The 18,203-nt window shown below is 38.3% G+C and overlaps 1 protein-coding gene across 2 annotated transcripts in view; it reads right to left on the reverse strand.

Annotated features, from left to right (window-relative positions):
• Positions 1-18,203, reverse strand: part of CUNH12orf56 (chromosome unknown C12orf56 homolog) — a 76,303-nt gene that overhangs the window by 10,611 nt on the left and 47,489 nt on the right. For both annotated transcript variants that reach the window (XM_019640540.1, XM_019640539.1), the window contains exons 4-8: positions 16,998-17,071; positions 11,767-11,930; positions 8,843-8,949; positions 8,119-8,208; positions 265-388 (exon numbers count right to left, since the gene is read on the reverse strand). In XM_019640540.1, coding sequence (XP_019496085.1) covers positions 265-388; positions 8,119-8,208; positions 8,843-8,949; positions 11,767-11,930; positions 16,998-17,071 — 559 coding nt within the window. The remainder of the gene's footprint in view (positions 1-264; positions 389-8,118; positions 8,209-8,842; positions 8,950-11,766; positions 11,931-16,997; positions 17,072-18,203) is intronic.

Consider the following 18,203-nt stretch of genomic DNA (forward strand, 5'->3'; position numbering starts at 1 on the left):
ATAGAGAGACAAACAGATTTACCTAATATACACAGAATACTAATTATCTTCCTTAGTATGTATTCTTTACATATGTAAACTAAGGAAATAATTTATATTAAATGGGTTTATTAATATTGACAGAATAGCTATCTAAGTTTTGAGGTTAATGACAATATTTATTCTTTGATTGAATTATATTTCTGTATTCTACAATGTCCTGGTCCATATTAGAGGACAAGAAGCCTCTATTACATTTAATCTATCCCAAAACTCTTATCTCACCTCAGCATCAAAAGACATCTCAACGAAAGTTGAATCAGCCACCAACTGGATCTCAAACACAGGACAAGATTTTGGAATCTGAGGCTTGCTAATTAAAATTACCAAGAGATTAAATAGTGCTCCCCTGAAAAAATAAATAAAAAGAAATAGTGAATAAAGTCTGAAAAGAGAAACAGTGAAGCCAAGTTTGCAGACACTGAATATAATTAAAAGTACAAAACATTGCAGACCATTCTTGACTGAGCTTTGGGATCCTTGGACATGGATCCACAGACAAATATCTAGGGATAAGACATTTAAATGAAAATATAATTTCTTGATCTTTTGGCTCAGAACAAGTATAACTTTAGAAGTTCACATAGCGGGCCGGCCGAGTGGCTCAGTTGGTTAAGAGCTCGCTCAAGAGTTTGAGCTCTGAGCAACAGGGTCCCCGGTTTGATTCACGGCCTGAGCTGAGCTGCCGCTGAGTTGCCAATTGGTGGCAGGATGGCTCAGCTAAAAAAAAAAAAAAGAAGTTCACATAGCTTGGGAAGCTTAGAATATCTGGATTTAAAGGAAATTTGGGTGATTTCAGTTATAGCAGCATTTTCCAAAGGGCTTTTTATGGATTACTAATTCCAGGCAATATTATAGTCAAAGTAGATTCTCTTTACAAAAGGGGAGTGAGAAATACTTATTTATCCAAGTTCACTGGGTATTTTTACTATAAGACTTCTCAGAGGCTTTACTATACTAATGTGCACTGTGTATCTCCAGGACAAAGAAACAGTATGAAACGTTTCTTAAAATGCTTATTCAATCACAAGTTTTTTGACGCTACACCCTTTGTTTAGCAAAGCATTTCAGGGTTTACTGTTCCCCTGAAGGCTACTAACTATTAGTTAATAAAACTAGCATTAAATTCAGGTCTTTTGCTTTCAAATGCCATGTACTGTCCACTGATGTACACTAATAACTCACTTAAATGTTATAATATGTTTGAATAATATACCATATTATTTGAAAATAAAAAGGAAAAAAAAATCATGATTCAAACTGAGCATCCTGAGGAGCTGGGTCAGTAACACCATCTTCATATGGGTAGTAAGCCCATGTATGGTTGAAAAGGAGCTAAAGGGAGACCACTAGAAATACAGTTGCCTACCAGAGGGTAAAGGGGGAGGGGGATGACAGATGAGGGCAAAAGGGATCAAATATATGGTGATGGAAGGAGAATTGACTCTGGGTGGTGAACACACAATGTGACATATATTGTAGATGATATATTACAGGACTGTACACCTGAAACCTGTGTAACTTTACTGACAATTGTCGCCCCAATAAACTTTAATTTAAAAAAGAAAAGAAAAGAAATACAGTTGCCTAACTGAAGACAGTATCAGAGCAGCTTTCACAGGTAGGAGTAGTGAAAGAATTTACACATAGGATTGTATAAACATTCTCTATAACCATAAGCATTCCTTTCATAGTGGAATAAAAGGAGACTATAAATAATCCTTGTTTAGTAATATTTGAGGCTTCCTATCTTTTTACAATCATTTACATCATCACCATGTTTAGAAGTTTATGATTAACCAGCATTCTAATAAAAATACCATTCCCCTTCTTTTTCCAACTCAAAAAGCAAAGCTAGTTCTCATATCTGCAATAGAAGAATCATGTCAGCACATTTCTCAGAAATAAGCAGGATATGTCCTACAGGATATTTGCTAATGTTTATTCAGGCTATTTTTTAAATGGCCAATCTTTCTTTTAGAAGACCCTTCCAAAATCAACCAAACACTCCATTTAGAAGTTTTTCCTGATATTAATTTTGAATTGACATTTCATTCACTGTTATATTTATAGTCCTTTATTTTCAGCAACTTTTTTTTTTTTAAGATTTTATTGGGGAATTGGGGGAGAGGAACAGATGAGAGCTGCCCTTTTGTTCTTCAGTCTAGTTGTGGAGGACATTGCCTCACTGTCCCATATTGGTATTATCATTGAGCTCTTCCTAGATGAGGCAGATTGGTCTCCGGCCTCTGGAAGACCGCTCACAGCAGCTCTTGGCAGCTCACACTGGCTGCCGGCCGCTCATGCTGGCTGCCGGTCACACATGGTAGCTTATGGCAGCCTACTGCAGCAGGGGCTGCCGCCTACCCCGTCACCGGTGATTCATGGCAGCCCAGCTCCAGGTCGAGCTGCTGCTCACCATCTTAGCTGTAGAGGGCAGTGTCACTGGCCCTCATGTGGGATCTGAACTGGGGCCCTGCTGCTCAGAGCTGGTGTCCCAAGCCAGCTCTTAACCAATATGCCACTCGGCTGGCCCTAGATAGAAGAAATTTTAACCTACATTTAAATTTTAGTTTTATCCTGAAAATAAAGTCAATATAGGATTGACTTCACAGCCTTACAAAAATGGTGTCAACAGTTTGATACTTTGTTTAAACAGTTATTATTTCTAATGTAAGAATTTTTAATGTATTATATTTTAAAATACAGACTTTGAAAGGCAAACTTATAGTCTCGTAACTCAATCTTATGTTATTGTGATAGGCTGCATTCTAATAGCTTCCAAGATTTCAACCCCCTGGTAATCTATATTCTATATAATCTCTTCCCCTTAAATTTTGACAAGGCTATTAAATAGGTTAGGGTATCACTCTTATGGTTATGTTATGTTAGATGAGAAAGATGAAAGGATTTTTCATATTTAATTAAGGTTGCCAATTGGCTGACTTTTGAGCTAAAGGGAGGTTATACTGGGTGGACCTGATCAGGAGAGCCCTTTAAAGAGAGAGCTTAATTAAGCCTTCCCTGAGCTTAGAGATATTCTCATGCCAGGAAGCAAGTCATCTTGAGTTTATATGTAGGAAATTTTTCTGCCAGCAATCACCCACATGAGCTTGGAAGAGGATCCCAAGCCTCAGATGAGATTGCCACCCCAGATGACACTTGGATTGCAGACTTGTGAGATTCTGAGCAGAGGATCCAACAAAACTATGCCCAGATTTCCTGATCCACAGAAACTATGGGATAAAAATTTTACATTATTTTAAGCCACTGAGTTTGTGGTAATTTGTTACAGGGCAATAGAACACTCATGCAGTTTTATTAGATATTCACTGTGTTAGTATTTTTATGGATAACATGATGTGACCCAATGCATATCAAAATTGGCTGAAAGTTTAGTATTACACCCACACTCTACTACAGCAATGTAATATATGTATGGAAGGACCTGAAAAGATTAGTCATATCAGGGAAGAAATTTGATACAGCAGGTCCAATGTGGTGGAATCAAGTTAAGAGAAAACAATTAAAATACAACATTTTATAGCAGAGGTTAATAACAGTGATATTTTTCAAGTTGGATAAAGAAAGGTAGGGACCCAAAGGTACACAAAAAGAGTAACATGATTTAGCAATAATTTCAGTGTGGGAGAAGACAGAAATATTAGAAATAATCTTGAATCTCCATCTTGGAAATTGGGGAAATGACAGTACTACCAACTGCATAAAGAAGTATGCAGAGAAAATAACAGAGTGTTTTTCCCTTGTTTGCTTTAAAACGGGTCAACAAATGATGATGGCCTACAGGCCACATAGTCCACAGCCTGTTTTTGTAAATAAAACTTTATCNATTTGCTCAAATGGAGTTTAATTTGTAATCTACCCCTTCTGCCAACTAAATTTATTTATTTATTTATTTATTTATTTATTTATTTATTTATTTATTTATTTATTTATTTATTTTTAAAAGATTTTATTGGGGAATTGGGGGAGGGGAACAGCCAAGTTCTTCAGTCTTCGTTGTAGAGGGCGCCAGTCACCATCTGGCTGCCCATGGGCAGCTCATGGCCTCTAAGCTCAAGGTGCTGTGTTCAATCTTAGTTGCAGGTGGGCATAGCCACCATCCCATGCGGAAGTCGAATCAGCAGCCTTGTTAAGAGCACACGCTCTATCCACTGAGCCATTCTGGTGGCAGCTCAGCTCAAGGTGCTGAGTTCAGTCTTAGTTGCAGGTGGGGCTAGCCCATCATTGAACAGGCAATCTTGTTGTTACACCAGCTGAGCCATCCTGCCACCTGTTGGCAGCTCCGTGGCAGCTCAGCTTGGGCGCAGCGTCACTGGCCCATGTGGGAATCGAACCGCCGGCCCTGTTGCTCAGAGCCCGCACTCTTAAGCCAACTCTTAACCAACTGAGTCACTTGGCTGGCCCTGCCAACTCAATTTAAAATCCACTAGGCTGGGCCGGCCAAGTGGCGCGTTGGTTAAGAGTTGGCTTGGGACGCCAGCTCTGAGCAGCAGGGCTCTGGTTCAGATACCATATGAGGGTAAGTGACGCTGCGCCCTCTACAGCTAAGATGGTGAACAACAGCTCAACCTGGAGCTGGGCTGCAGCTCCTGTTGCAGTGGGCTGCCATGAGTCACCGTGAATGGCTGGCAGCTGGCGTGAGCTGCCGTGAGCCGCCGTCCAATGGCCAGTGAACTGCCTCACCCGGGAAGAGCACACTGATAATACCAACGTGGGCCAGTGAAGCGACGTCCTCCACAACTAGACTGAAGTACAAAAGGACAGCAATTTGTCTGTTCCCCTTCCCCAATTCCCCAACGCTGTTTCTCTCCCCCAATTCTCCAATAAAATCTTTAAAAAAATAAAATAATAAAATAAAATCCACTAGGCCAATAATAGATCGAAGAACTTTTTTTTTTTTTAAGATTTTATTGGGGAATTGGGGGAGAGGAACAGATGAGAGCTGCCCTTTTGTTCTTCAGTCTAGTTGTGGAGGACATTGCCTCACTGTCCCATATTGGTATTATCATTGAGCTCTTCCTAGATGAGGCAGATTGGTCTCCGGCCTCTGGAAGACCGCTCACAGCAGCTCTTGGCAGCTCACACTGGCTGCCGGCCGCTCATGCTGGCTGCCGGTCACACATGGTAGCTTATGGCAGCCTACTGCAGCAGGGGCTGCCGCCTACCCCGTCACCGGTGATTCATGGCAGCCCAGCTCCAGGTCGAGCTGCTGCTCACCATCTTAGCTGTAGAGGGCAGTGTCACTGGCCCTCATGTGGGATCTGAACTGGGGCCCTGCTGCTCAGAGCTGGTGTCCCAAGCCAGCTCTTAACCAATATGCCACTCGGCTGGCCCTAGATAGAAGAAATTTTAACCTACATTTAAATTTTAGTTTTATCCTGAAAATAAAGTCAATATAGGATTGACTTCACAGCCTTACAAAAATGGTGTCAACAGTTTGATACTTTGTTTAAACAGTTATTATTTCTAATGTAAGAATTTTTAATGTATTATATTTTAAAATACAGACTTTGAAAGGCAAACTTATAGTCTCGTAACTCAATCTTATGTTATTGTGATAGGCTGCATTCTAATAGCTTCCAAGATTTCAACCCCCTGGTAATCTATATTCTATATAATCTCTTCCCCTTAAATTTTGACAAGGCTATTAAATAGGTTAGGGTATCACTCTTATGGTTATGTTATGTTAGATGAGAAAGATGAAAGGATTTTTCATATTTAATTAAGGTTGCCAATTGGCTGACTTTTGAGCTAAAGGGAGGTTATACTGGGTGGACCTGATCAGGAGAGCCCTTTAAAGAGAGAGCTTAATTAAGCCTTCCCTGAGCTTAGAGATATTCTCATGCCAGGAAGCAAGTCATCTTGAGTTTATATGTAGGAAATTTTTCTGCCAGCAATCACCCACATGAGCTTGGAAGAGGATCCCAAGCCTCAGATGAGATTGCCACCCCAGATGACACTTGGATTGCAGACTTGTGAGATTCTGAGCAGAGGATCCAACAAAACTATGCCCAGATTTCCTGATCCACAGAAACTATGGGATAAAAATTTTACATTATTTTAAGCCACTGAGTTTGTGGTAATTTGTTACAGGGCAATAGAACACTCATGCAGTTTTATTAGATATTCACTGTGTTAGTATTTTTATGGATAACATGATGTGACCCAATGCATATCAAAATTGGCTGAAAGTTTAGTATTACACCCACACTCTACTACAGCAATGTAATATATGTATGGAAGGACCTGAAAAGATTAGTCATATCAGGGAAGAAATTTGATACAGCAGGTCCAATGTGGTGGAATCAAGTTAAGAGAAAACAATTAAAATACAACATTTTATAGCAGAGGTTAATAACAGTGATATTTTTCAAGTTGGATAAAGAAAGGTAGGGACCCAAAGGTACACAAAAAGAGTAACATGATTTAGCAATAATTTCAGTGTGGGAGAAGACAGAAATATTAGAAATAATCTTGAATCTCCATCTTGGAAATTGGGGAAATGACAGTACTACCAACTGCATAAAGAAGTATGCAGAGAAAATAACAGAGTGTTTTTCCCTTGTTTGCTTTAAAACGGGTCAACAAATGATGATGGCCTACAGGCCACATAGTCCACAGCCTGTTTTTGTAAATAAAACTTTATCAGAACACATTCATTTATGTATTGTCTACGGCTGCTTTTGTGCTAAAAATACAGTTAAGTGGTTGCAACAGAAACTATATGGCCTGAAAAGCCAAAAATGTTTACTATATGGCTCTTTATAGAAATTTTTGACCACTCCTGCTATAAAGCATAGTATGACCATACACCCTGGCACACGGCAAGTTGCTTAAGAAATGTTAATGAATATTATCATTAAAATTTATTTATAAAGATTTCTAATAAATAACATGGGCAAATATTACGAACAGTTCTTATTCTTTTCCTGGTTCGAATGTTTTAGAGCTCCCACATGGCCCTCATCTTTGTCCCACCTTCTAATACAGGAAACTTAGATAAACAGTTGATGAGGGTAGAAAAAAATTAAGATTTTAGCCAGAATATTGCCCAAGGATGTAATTCATAGTCTATAAATCATATAAAAAGGTCAAGCAGATAATATGCAAAACATGCAAACACATACCTTCTGTGGCAAAGGATGTTATTGTCCCCATTATACATGCTTGCATTCTTCCTTTTAATTACAGATATCCCCATCACCATCCAAAGTTTAGTCAGGTACATAACTGTGTAACTACAGATACATTTTCCTGCCTCTCTTGCAGCTAATTATGGTCACATGCCTACAGTTCTCATCGATAGAACATGAGCAGAAGTCTTATATGCCTTGTTGAAAAAGGAACCTTGCTTGCCCTTTGCTTCTCTTACTGCTTCCCACAGGGTGTAATGAAATCAAGAAGATCAGCCAGCTTTAATCATAAGGACCATGATGGCATGATAGAAGATGGCAGAGCATAAAGGGGAAGGAACTTATGCCTCTGGCTGATCTTTTGGAGGAAAGGTTGACTACCTACTCTGGACTGTTATGCAAGAAAGATAGAAATTTCTGTCACCCTTGGGCCACATATTTTAGAATAGCTTTATTACAGCAGCTTACTCTCTATGTTAGTAAACCCTCTAACATCATTCACTGCAAGGTCACATAATTATATATTAAATGAAACTACTGTAATTTCTACCTTTGCAATGTAATTTTTCTGTCATGTGGATGTAAGAATACTCTGGAAAATTCTAGTAGAGACCCTCCCCCTGTCCCCGCTTTTAAGGTACAATGGGTCATTGGTCTTTTTCAAGTTCACCAGACAATGACAAAAGATAAAATTATGCTAAGAAAAATCTTTGTGCCCTTAATAATCCAGAGAGACAAAGAGAGCTCAGTATGTGCCAATTAATCTGTTCATCGCAGAAGGAAATAGAGAGACAAAAGAGTTTAATGTGCTTACAAGGGGATTGAGCAGAGAGGTTAGAGAGCTATGAGTTTTGGAAGACAATCAACAGAGTAGTTAATGGGTTGCAACTACAAGGTCCCAGTATTTTCTCTGAGACCTTACTTCTTAGCTGCCAGTGTGTTCAGACGTGATGACTCAGTTTCGGTTTCTCTGAACATCAGTCCCAGAGTCTGTATGATTTCAATGCATGCCCTAGAAAACAGAGAAAAAAGCACGGAAATAGCATGGTTTCAACGCAAGTTCAGAATTCTACAAAGTTAGCAATCCTTGAAAGAATTACACTCAGATATCCATGTAGGAAAAAGTACAGGCAGGAAATTCTGTAATATAAAATTGCCAACACTGGTTGCCTACTCTGTGATTGTCACATAGGAAGCACTCAGAAACATTTGTTGAATGAATGAATTAATAACTGGATATCGGGATTGAAAGTCATTTTCATATTGTTTGTTGGATATCGGGATTAAAAGTCATTTTCATATTGTTTGTTCATACTTATATTTTTCCAAAGTTTTTATGATAATCATGCACTACTTTATTTTTAATAATTTTAACTTTTTCATGTAGGTAATATTTGGCTTAAAATTTCAAAGGTTAAAGAAAAGGGAATACAATGAAAAGTATCCTTCCTCCATATACCCATTTTTTCCCCTGTAGTCTTTCTTTTAAAATTAGAACAAAACGAATGCTATTTTTAAAAATCTATGTGAAGCAAAACTTGCAGCACCATCCATCATTAAAACAGTATATAGTTTGTCTGGTGCCTTCCATTTATCTTTAACACCATAGGGGAAAAAAATTCTATGATTATCCAGTTAGTACTTACATCAGCTCATCTGCTCTTTGGCTTTTATTTTGAAGTGCGCTCTTATCCCTCGACTCTGGCAAGTACTGGTGAAGCATGTTCACTAGGAAATAGAAAAGGTCACTGGTCTGTGAAAGCAAGGAGGAAAGGAGATGAAATTAAGGTATCTGATGGTAAAACTTGCTATGCTTACCTGATAAAAATAAGGAGAAATGGCTTGTTCTCTGACCAGGGAGTGATTTACAATCTCTCTCATTAATACTAGCGTAACCCAAAGTGAAAACATACTTTTACTTATATCAGGAGACCACTGTCCTGGTGAACAGAGCGAGAGCTAAAGTCTAGAGGGTGATGCTGGGCGGGGCCTTCTATACTCGGCTTGGTCATTAATATTGAAGATCATCCAGAAGTAGGGATATAATCTCAGGCAAATCATTCAGTCACCTTGGAATGATGTATTAAATGGGGGCTACTCTCATGCCTGCCTTGCCAAAGTAATTTGGCTTTTGTGAAGGTCCAATGAAAGGACTAGATAAGCTCTCATTTCAAAATGTTTACTATTAAATATGTAAATAAATAAAAATAAAATTAAAATGTTTACTATTAGGAAAACAAATGCAGAGCCCGAGTATAACCTTTGAAGATGGTTCGGAATGATATTAATATTATAATACTTCTGCTAACACAGTGGCAAAATACTTTTGCCATTTCTGCCAAAATAAACACTGACTTAAGAATGTGGAAACCAATTTTTTGTGTGTTTGTGTCCAGTCTCATGAAATAAATCAAGCATGAAAATAAGTATGGCAAATTGGTACTAATGAGAAATGTAATTGCTTCTCTTTTCTATTCCTGTTGTTTTTGTTTTCTTTAAGATTTTATTGGGGAATTAGGGGAAGGGAACAGCATTGGGGAATCAGGGAAGGGGAACAGACAAGTAGCTGTCCTTTTGTTCTTCAATCTAGTTGTGGAGGATGTCGCTTCACTGGTCCATGTTGGTATTCATTGAGTTCTTCCTGGTTGAGGCAGATCGGTTACCGGCCACGGCGGCTCTTGGCAGCTTACACCAGCTGCCAGACACTCACGGTAGCTTACGGCAGCCCACGCAGCCCACTGCAGCCTACGCCGTCGCAGGCAACTCATGGCAGCCCAGCTCCAGGTCAAGCTGTTGTTCACGATCTTACCTGTAGAGGGCGCAGCATCACTGGTCCTAATGTGGGATCTGAACCAGGGCCCTGCTGCTCAGAGCTGATGTCCAGAGCCAAGTCTTAACCAACGCGCCACTCGGCTGGCCCTGTTGTTCCTTTTTTTCCTGAGGAGTTTCTTTTTTTTTACTGGTGACAACTTAGATTCTTTATTTCGACAGGGATATGTGTGCCCTTCCTTAAGTGCTATGGCAGGAGAAGAGGCTGAGAATGGCAGGTGGAGAGACGGAAGAGGAGAAGAGGAGAAGGATGTATGGCAGGCCCTCTGAGAAGTGCCTGGGCTTAGCCAGAGCCCTGATAAGTTAGCACAGCGTGGTGATTTTACACACTGACTCTGGAGCCAGGTTCTTGAGTTCAAACCCCAGCTCTGCCAGCAGTTAGCTGTATGACATTTGGCCAATTACGTACTCCATGACTTAGTTTCTTCATCTCTACAGTGGACTTAATATCCCCTCATGGAGTTGATGTTAGGATTAAATAAGATAGTATTTGTAAAGCCTGAACAGTGCTTAGCACATTATAAGTGCTTAATAAATATCAGTTATTATTATGATCTCCCACCTCCTCACTGGTTCAGGAATTATCACTCATAAAATATCTCCCACCTACCAGCAACAATGTGAAAGAATCTCAAAAATATTATGCCAAAAGAAACCAGACACAAGAGAGAACATAGGGTACAAGTCCATGTAAATGGGGACCTAAGACAAGCAAAACTAATCCATAGTGACAGAAAGCACAATACATGCCTGGGATGAGAGGAAACTGCTAAAGGGCACAAGGTAACCTCTGAGGTGATAGAAATGTTCTAAATCTTGAGTGGGGTGGTCAATTGGGACAGTTTGGCCACCCTACTTCAGGCAAACCAGGACTGTTGATCATCCTACATGTGAAACACTTACAATCTAAGAAATAGCCGGGACTGTCTTGAATGTTTGGGGAGGCTGTGCACTTTGCAACTGCTCAATGAAATGGTGGTGACTATGTATGAGACCTCTGGCCAGAATTAGCCTCATTAGCACCAGCACCAGTACTATCCTGGGCTTCTCAATACCTTCACCAGAGACTGAAAATGAAACCAAGTAGTAAGTCTTACCGAGTAAGTCTGAAACTTGCTGAGTGAGAACTAGGTTGTTTCAACTCCCCAGGAGAGACCTTTTTAAAAATAACAGTCATACACTCAAAAGTAATTTTTTTTTTTAGCTGAGCCATCCTGCTACCTGTTGGCAACTCAGCAGCTGCTCAGCTTGGGCCAGGAATTGAACCGCTGTTGCTTAGAGCTCAAACTCTTGAGCGAGCTCTTAACCAAGTGAGCCACTCAGCCAGCTCAAATGTAATTTTTTAAAAGTATATTTTTATTGTGGGGAAGCTGCATGTAAAACTTCTTCAAATCTACTTCCTCATCTCTCTCTCTGTACTCACACATCTCGCATGTCGGAAGCTTCCCTCTTAATTACCTCTCTTTTCTCTGACTGCAGACCCAACCCATGTGAGCTACTATCTTTTTGCTACCACTCTCCTCCTCCCATCTACTCCCCCCCACACACATATACATTGTTGATTACATCACAACCCTCCAAGTGTTAAGGCATGATTGCATTAAATTTAATCAACATTGTAAAATACGGCATCAAAATACAAGATGACATTTATTTATACAGGATTTTACTTTATGCTTGAATATGCTGCAATTGGTAAACAGATGAAACAAGTTTTAAAAATTTTAAATAAAACACCTACTTTCCAGAAAAGTCTTTTCAGAATGAAGTTTTTCTGGGCTGCTACTTTAAGTTCCGTAATTAAACAAAGTATTTTCCTCAAAGTATTGTCTTTAAGAAAAAGTTCAGATTTAAGTTGACTGAAGTGCTTAATTTTCTCTTCAGATCTACAGAAACAGAAGAAAACTTTCAAAAAAATGATAAGAAACAGCAGTTGAGGAATATCAACAATTATTCACAGGTATGTAAAACTTTTTTGCTAATGGAATTTTAATACAGTTTTGTACTTCTAGCTTTATTACTTATCAGTAATGAAATTTGTTCTCCCCAAACTGAACTATTTATTACTCTTCAAACATACTTTTTGCCCACATCCCTTTACTCAAACTATACCCATATCAGGCGTACTCTCACTGTCCCTCGTAAAATTCTGTCCCTCTTTCATAGCCCTAGCTCAGAGTTTGTTTCACATGCCATTTATCATAATCCATGAACTATATGTAATATTATTTGCTTAATATTTTTTCTTTAAATCAACTCTTTTTTTTTTTTTGCTAAGAGCAGTTTATTTCTAAAGAAAACTTGGTATCACTACTTTACTGGGAAAACCAGTATCACTTGCCATAAATAGTGGGCGTCTGTAAAAGCAGCATAAAGCAACCCAGATTCTAAGCAGATGCACCATATTCCAAGCCTGAGGCCTGCTCCCTTTGACAAAAAGGCAGATGAGCGTGTGTTAGAGAGCCGCCACTGCTGGCACCAAGCCGAGAACGTCTCCCTAGTGAGATCACACTAGTTGAAAAGAGGAATCACTTCTTCACCATGGAATTCAAAGCTATTTCATGCCACGTCAGAGTACCACCTGAAATCATCTCCCAACAATGACCCATGCATGTTCTAGACTTCCGGAAAAGCCAGCTTCACTGAAATGAGTAACTCCTTCTCTTTAGGGCTTTCCCTAACTCCACCAGTGAGTGGGGAACCTCTCCCATAGCACTTTTTCCCACTTCTCGTATCACACTAATCCCATCTCACCCCATTGGAGTTATTTCTGTACTTGTATTGGACTCTTGGCTAATTTTCAGCAACCTGAAAAAATCTTACTGGGTTAAATATTGTTTCTCCCACTGTGCTCAGTGATAGCAACTTGCATTTAGTTGAGCAGTGACTCTATCGCAGACTCTGGCGTGGGTACTTTTTATATGCTAGCTCAGGGGTCGGCAAACTGAGGCTTGCGAGCCACATGCGGCTCTTGGGATATGTACATGTGACTCTGAAGTAAAATTGAAAATGAAAATAAAACTATCATAGTTTCATTTATAAAATTTTTAAAGGACTTTTAAATTTTCCTTATTTGTAAAAATATATTTATGGCTCTCGAATAATTTTTAAATTGTGGTGGGGGACAGGATTGGCTCTTCCATCTCAAAAGTTTGCCAACCCCTGCACTGGCTCATGCGAGTGAGCCAGCCCCCCGGAAGGAGGCTGAGCTGGGAATTACTACTGCATTTATAGATGTCATAGAGGCCAAGTAATCTGTCCAAGCCCACAACTCGTGATTCAGAAAAGCAGGATGCAAGTAATGGTAGGAGAGCTGTCTCATGCTCTGCATAGGTTGATGGAAACTTCTTAGAATTTCTGACTTGAATTGAAAATCCTTTTTAATTCAGCCATTTATCCCACTAGTACTACATGGAATCTTGGTTCTTGCCTACTACCTCCCCCTGTGTTTAAAAAAATCTAAATGTTCTCCCTTGCCCAATCAATGAGCCTTTTTTATTAAGACAAAAATTAAGACTTCCTAAAAAACAGTGTCTTTTCTAGTAGAGACATGGGAAGAGAAAATAATCATGAGAGATTCAGTGCTAGCAATCATAGAGGCAGAAGAACATGGTTATGAGCATGGTGGAGGTGGGGCAGGATCAGATGGGCTAATCAGAATCCTAAATCTGCCCCTGCTCAGCTGGGTAATAACCACGGGCAAGAGAATAGCCTCTCTCTACCTCAGTTTCCTCATCTGTAAAATGCGGATGAAGCTAGTACCTACCCCACTGTGCTGTTTTGATACTTTAGTTACTACATGTGCTTAGCACGCAGTAAGTGTTTGATAAATGGTATCTAAATAAAGTAGGAATGAACTTTGAAATCCTGCTTTCCTATACATCCACTTCCATTTGCTACCACATTTCACTTAAAAAATAGCTATAAGACTCCTCTACTCTCTGAGAGTTCCAAAAACAGCAGAAATGTAGAAATGAGCTTAGAAAAGCAAAAGCTCAGAAAAAATACCATATCAGCAGGATTATTTTGAAATTGGCTTTCTATTTTTCCCCCGTAGGAATCAGCAATTAGCTAAGATCCTTAGAAACAAACAATTTTTATCCTTTGGCACCTATGATAATATGTTATAATACTGAACTATTTTTTTCAAAAAGGCTGAAACGAATTTTATCAGAAACAGCATAGTAATCCCTTCATAGTAAAAATCAATTCATATATAAATTGAGGTCTCATATACATCATAAACTCAAGTTAGATTCAGGAGTCTATATATCTAGAGAAGTCATGTATAGTCTACAGCTTCTTTGAACATTCTGAGAATATTTGATTTTACAAAGATGACAAACTTCCTTTGACTAATTTAAATAAGAAAAAGTCTAGTGCCAGGAGACGCCATTATTCAATTGAGGAACCTGAGGAAAATTTATAATAATGTTAACAGATACTCTATATTTTCATCAGCTAAAAAAAGTAAATTTGCCCAAATAATGTAACAAGAAGGATTCTTGACGTAATGATAAGTTCTATTTTTTGTATATTTTTTCATTTTTCCAGACATTTAATATAAATTATTATTTGTATAATGCTGTACAACTGGAAAATGCTTTTCATACATTATCTCAGAAGCACCGTGTGTAAGTTCACACCGGTCAGGTCACAGAGCTCACATTTGTGACAGAGTCTAATTTGAAAACCCAAATAATATTTACTCATTTTGAACTGAAGGTGCCTTGCAGGCAAAGACCATTTTTGGGCGTCTTGTGTGTATATACTGTATTCCTCAGAGTGCATTTTAAATCACTGCACTTCAAATGTGTTGTCTTTAAGAATTAACTTTGCAAGAAAGATGCTTTTCCTGAGTCAAATAGTGGCAGAACTCTCCTTCTTGCCTTCAGGGATAAATTTTAAGATACACGTATTCAAAGTTAGAGCCTATTTTATTATACAATTAGCTTAAAAATAACCTTAAATAAACACCAAAATTAAAACTGACACTTTTTCAGAGTAACATGAAAACAGGTGGAAATTCTAAGCTGTCTGTATTACCATCTTTTTAAAAAAGAAATCACAAACATTATGTTATTTAACCCCTACATGCCTCAGAACACATCTCAAAATAAACATTTTCTTACAAAAATCATCATTATTATACCCAACAAAATTATCAATATTTCTTTGGTACCGATAACAAAAGATGAATACACGTCACGTTTGACTTCTGCAATTACAAGAGGTGCTCAAAGTGGTTACCATCAGTGTCTAGACACTTCTGATTACGGCGAACTACTGCTTGAGTGATGTTGACCAAAGTGTCTATTTATATACATTTTTATGGCACCCCCAGTATATATTGGGGGTGCCAAAAAAATGTATACACGTGACTTGTATTCATCTTTAGTTATCGGTATATATTGAGTATTATAATTTTAATACAGTTTTTTCCTTTCTCAAAATGTGTATACAATTTTTTGGCCATATATATGTATATGTATATATGTATATATATATATATATATATATATGTTTGGTCATAGGATGTAAAGTACAGCATAAGGAATATAGTCAATGGTATTGGAATAGCTATATACAGTGTCAGATGGGTAGTAGACTTTTGGGATTATCACTTTATGAGGGCACAAATGACTAATCATTATGTTGTTTGTACACCGGAAACTAATAAAAAAAACTTTCTCCAAACCTCCTAAAAAAAATAAAAATTAAAAAATAAAATAAGACATACTCTTGCCTTCTAAGGGCTCAGAAAATACTGGAAGAGATTGTCACATCACAAGTAACTACTTTAATATAAGGCTGACTATGACAAGAACATAATGGATAAAGCCAAACTCCTTAGCCTCGATTATAAGGCCCTTTATGACCTGGTTCCAGCCTCTATCTTATCCCGTTCATTCATTCATATCCATTCTATAAAGGCTTATTGGCAGCCTACTATGTACCCATGACCAAGGTACAGTCCATACCTTCAGGAGCACACCACATAATAGGGCAGCACATAATACAGTCTGGTAAGTGTTATAAGATGTGTAAGCACAGGATGTTATGGAGGGGCCCCTCTTAAATTAATTTTGAGAAATGATTTTTTTTTAAAGTGTTAGAAGTGAAGACTTGATGAGTTGAAGTTATTCATGAAGAGGAAGAAGAGTAGATAGAGAGTAGGGTTTCAGAGCAGGGACCATCATGTTGGGGCCCAGATGAAAAACAAACAAGGGGCTTTCTGAGAACTGTGAGTTCATTTGTGGCAGGAGCTCAAGGCAGGAGTGGAGAGGATGCAACAGATGAGGAAGGGAAAAATTGAAAAGAGACACAAGGAAGATCTGTGTAAGCTGTTGCAGAGTTTAGAACCTTCTCCTAAGGGCACCAGGAGCCATTCAAAGGTGTTAAAGGAAGAGATACATAATCAGATTTGTGCTTCGGAAAGAGTCCTCTGTTGTAATGGGGCATGGTCTAGAGAAGGCCAAGAGTCCAGCTAGGAAAACACCATAGGAACCCAGAACAGAGGTAATTGGGCCTGAGCACATGGCAGTGGAAAGTCATAGATGTTATCCAGGTATATTAAAGAAGCACAATAAACCATGTGGTGACTGGCTGGATGTGGGGGACGTTGAAGGGGCAAGAGAAGGCAAAGGTGACAAGGTGACATCCAGGACTCTGGCTTACGTGATCTGGGGATAAGGACATCATGCCCTATCTGAGGAAACCCAGGAGGAAGGTCAGGTCGCAGAAGGAAGATGCTGAGTTCTGTTTTGAATATGCTGACTTTAAGGTTCCTGTGAGATGTACCGGAGGTGCTATCCAGTGGGCAATTGTGTTTGCAGGCCCAAAACCCAGGGCAGAGAGTTGAGGTGGAGGTATAAATGTGATGGTCAGCAACACATCGAGTTACTATAGGAGAGGCATAGAGGAGAGAACAGTCCCCCCTGGAACTCTGTCATATCATCACTCCTTCCTTACCTGTATGGCTTTTGACCTCCAGTTGCAGGACCAAACTCACTAATATGTAGGGGATCTTGTAAAAGAGTAGCTTTCTGAAGGAGGAAAAAAAGTGGGAATAGTTAGAATTTTTGTTTATTGAAAATCAATTCTCCCTACTTTTAGTCAATATCATATATCTATTCTTTAATCCCTTCTATAGTGCCTGATTTGTTGTAACTCATTCGAGTGTTTGATACCACAGGGAATTTTTCCTTGTATGGTTGTTTAAAACATATTTTCTCATTGTAAAATAAAATTATCTATAAAAATCAAACAATACAGAAATGCATAAAGTAAAAAAATAAAAGTTCCCTGTCTCTCCTTACCCCTCCCATCCCACTATTCAAAGTACTATACTATTATCAGTTTGGTTTATATCCTTTTAGGCATATAAAAACATACTAATTATAATATATGTATTTATAACATTTACATATTAGATGATATATTTTTAATATATATTTAATACTAGCTAAATTATATAGCGTATATTAATCTGGTACTTTTTTTCCCTACTTAATACATTGTAGACAGTTTTTTGTGTCTGTGTACATTGTGTACATAGATTTACTTAAATCTTTTTAATGATTTCCTAGTATTCCATAGCATAGATATACAATAATTTAACTATTCTCTTATTAACGAAGTTATTTTTTCCTCAAATCTTTAGTGTTGCCATTTCCCATTCATTCTGGGTCCTCAAAACAAATGATCATGTCATGTTCAGCAAGTTCTGTAAATAATCTTTTATGAATATTGAGGTTTAACAGACAGGTCAGAAGGAATTTTTGAAATGTTGCTGATTTACAACTCCAAATAAGTTTACCCCTACCATATTCCTTCATAATGGAATAGGGTGGTGGGTGGTGATGGGGAAGTATGTGCTTTTTCTTACTTGGTCATTGCTCTAAGTTAAACAAACAAACAAACAAACAAACAAAAAACTCCCTTTTATTCCTCTCCATATGTTTATACTTGCCTTAAATCTAGAATTTTGATTTGAGGATTTGAGGAGATCTCTTAATTCTCTAGCTTTCTAGTAGTTCTTTTCACAACACATAAAGGGCAGTGACTTGCCACATTTCATCTTTGTAGAATTTGATATGCTAAACAACCCAGATATAATTTCTTTTGGTGAAAGTTACAAATAAAATGGGTTGCTGAAGGAGACTCAACTCTTTTAAA

Source organism: Hipposideros armiger, unplaced genomic scaffold, assembly GCF_001890085.2.
Source record: "Hipposideros armiger isolate ML-2016 unplaced genomic scaffold, ASM189008v1 scaffold_51, whole genome shotgun sequence".
NCBI lineage: Eukaryota > Metazoa > Chordata > Mammalia > Chiroptera > Hipposideridae > Hipposideros > Hipposideros armiger.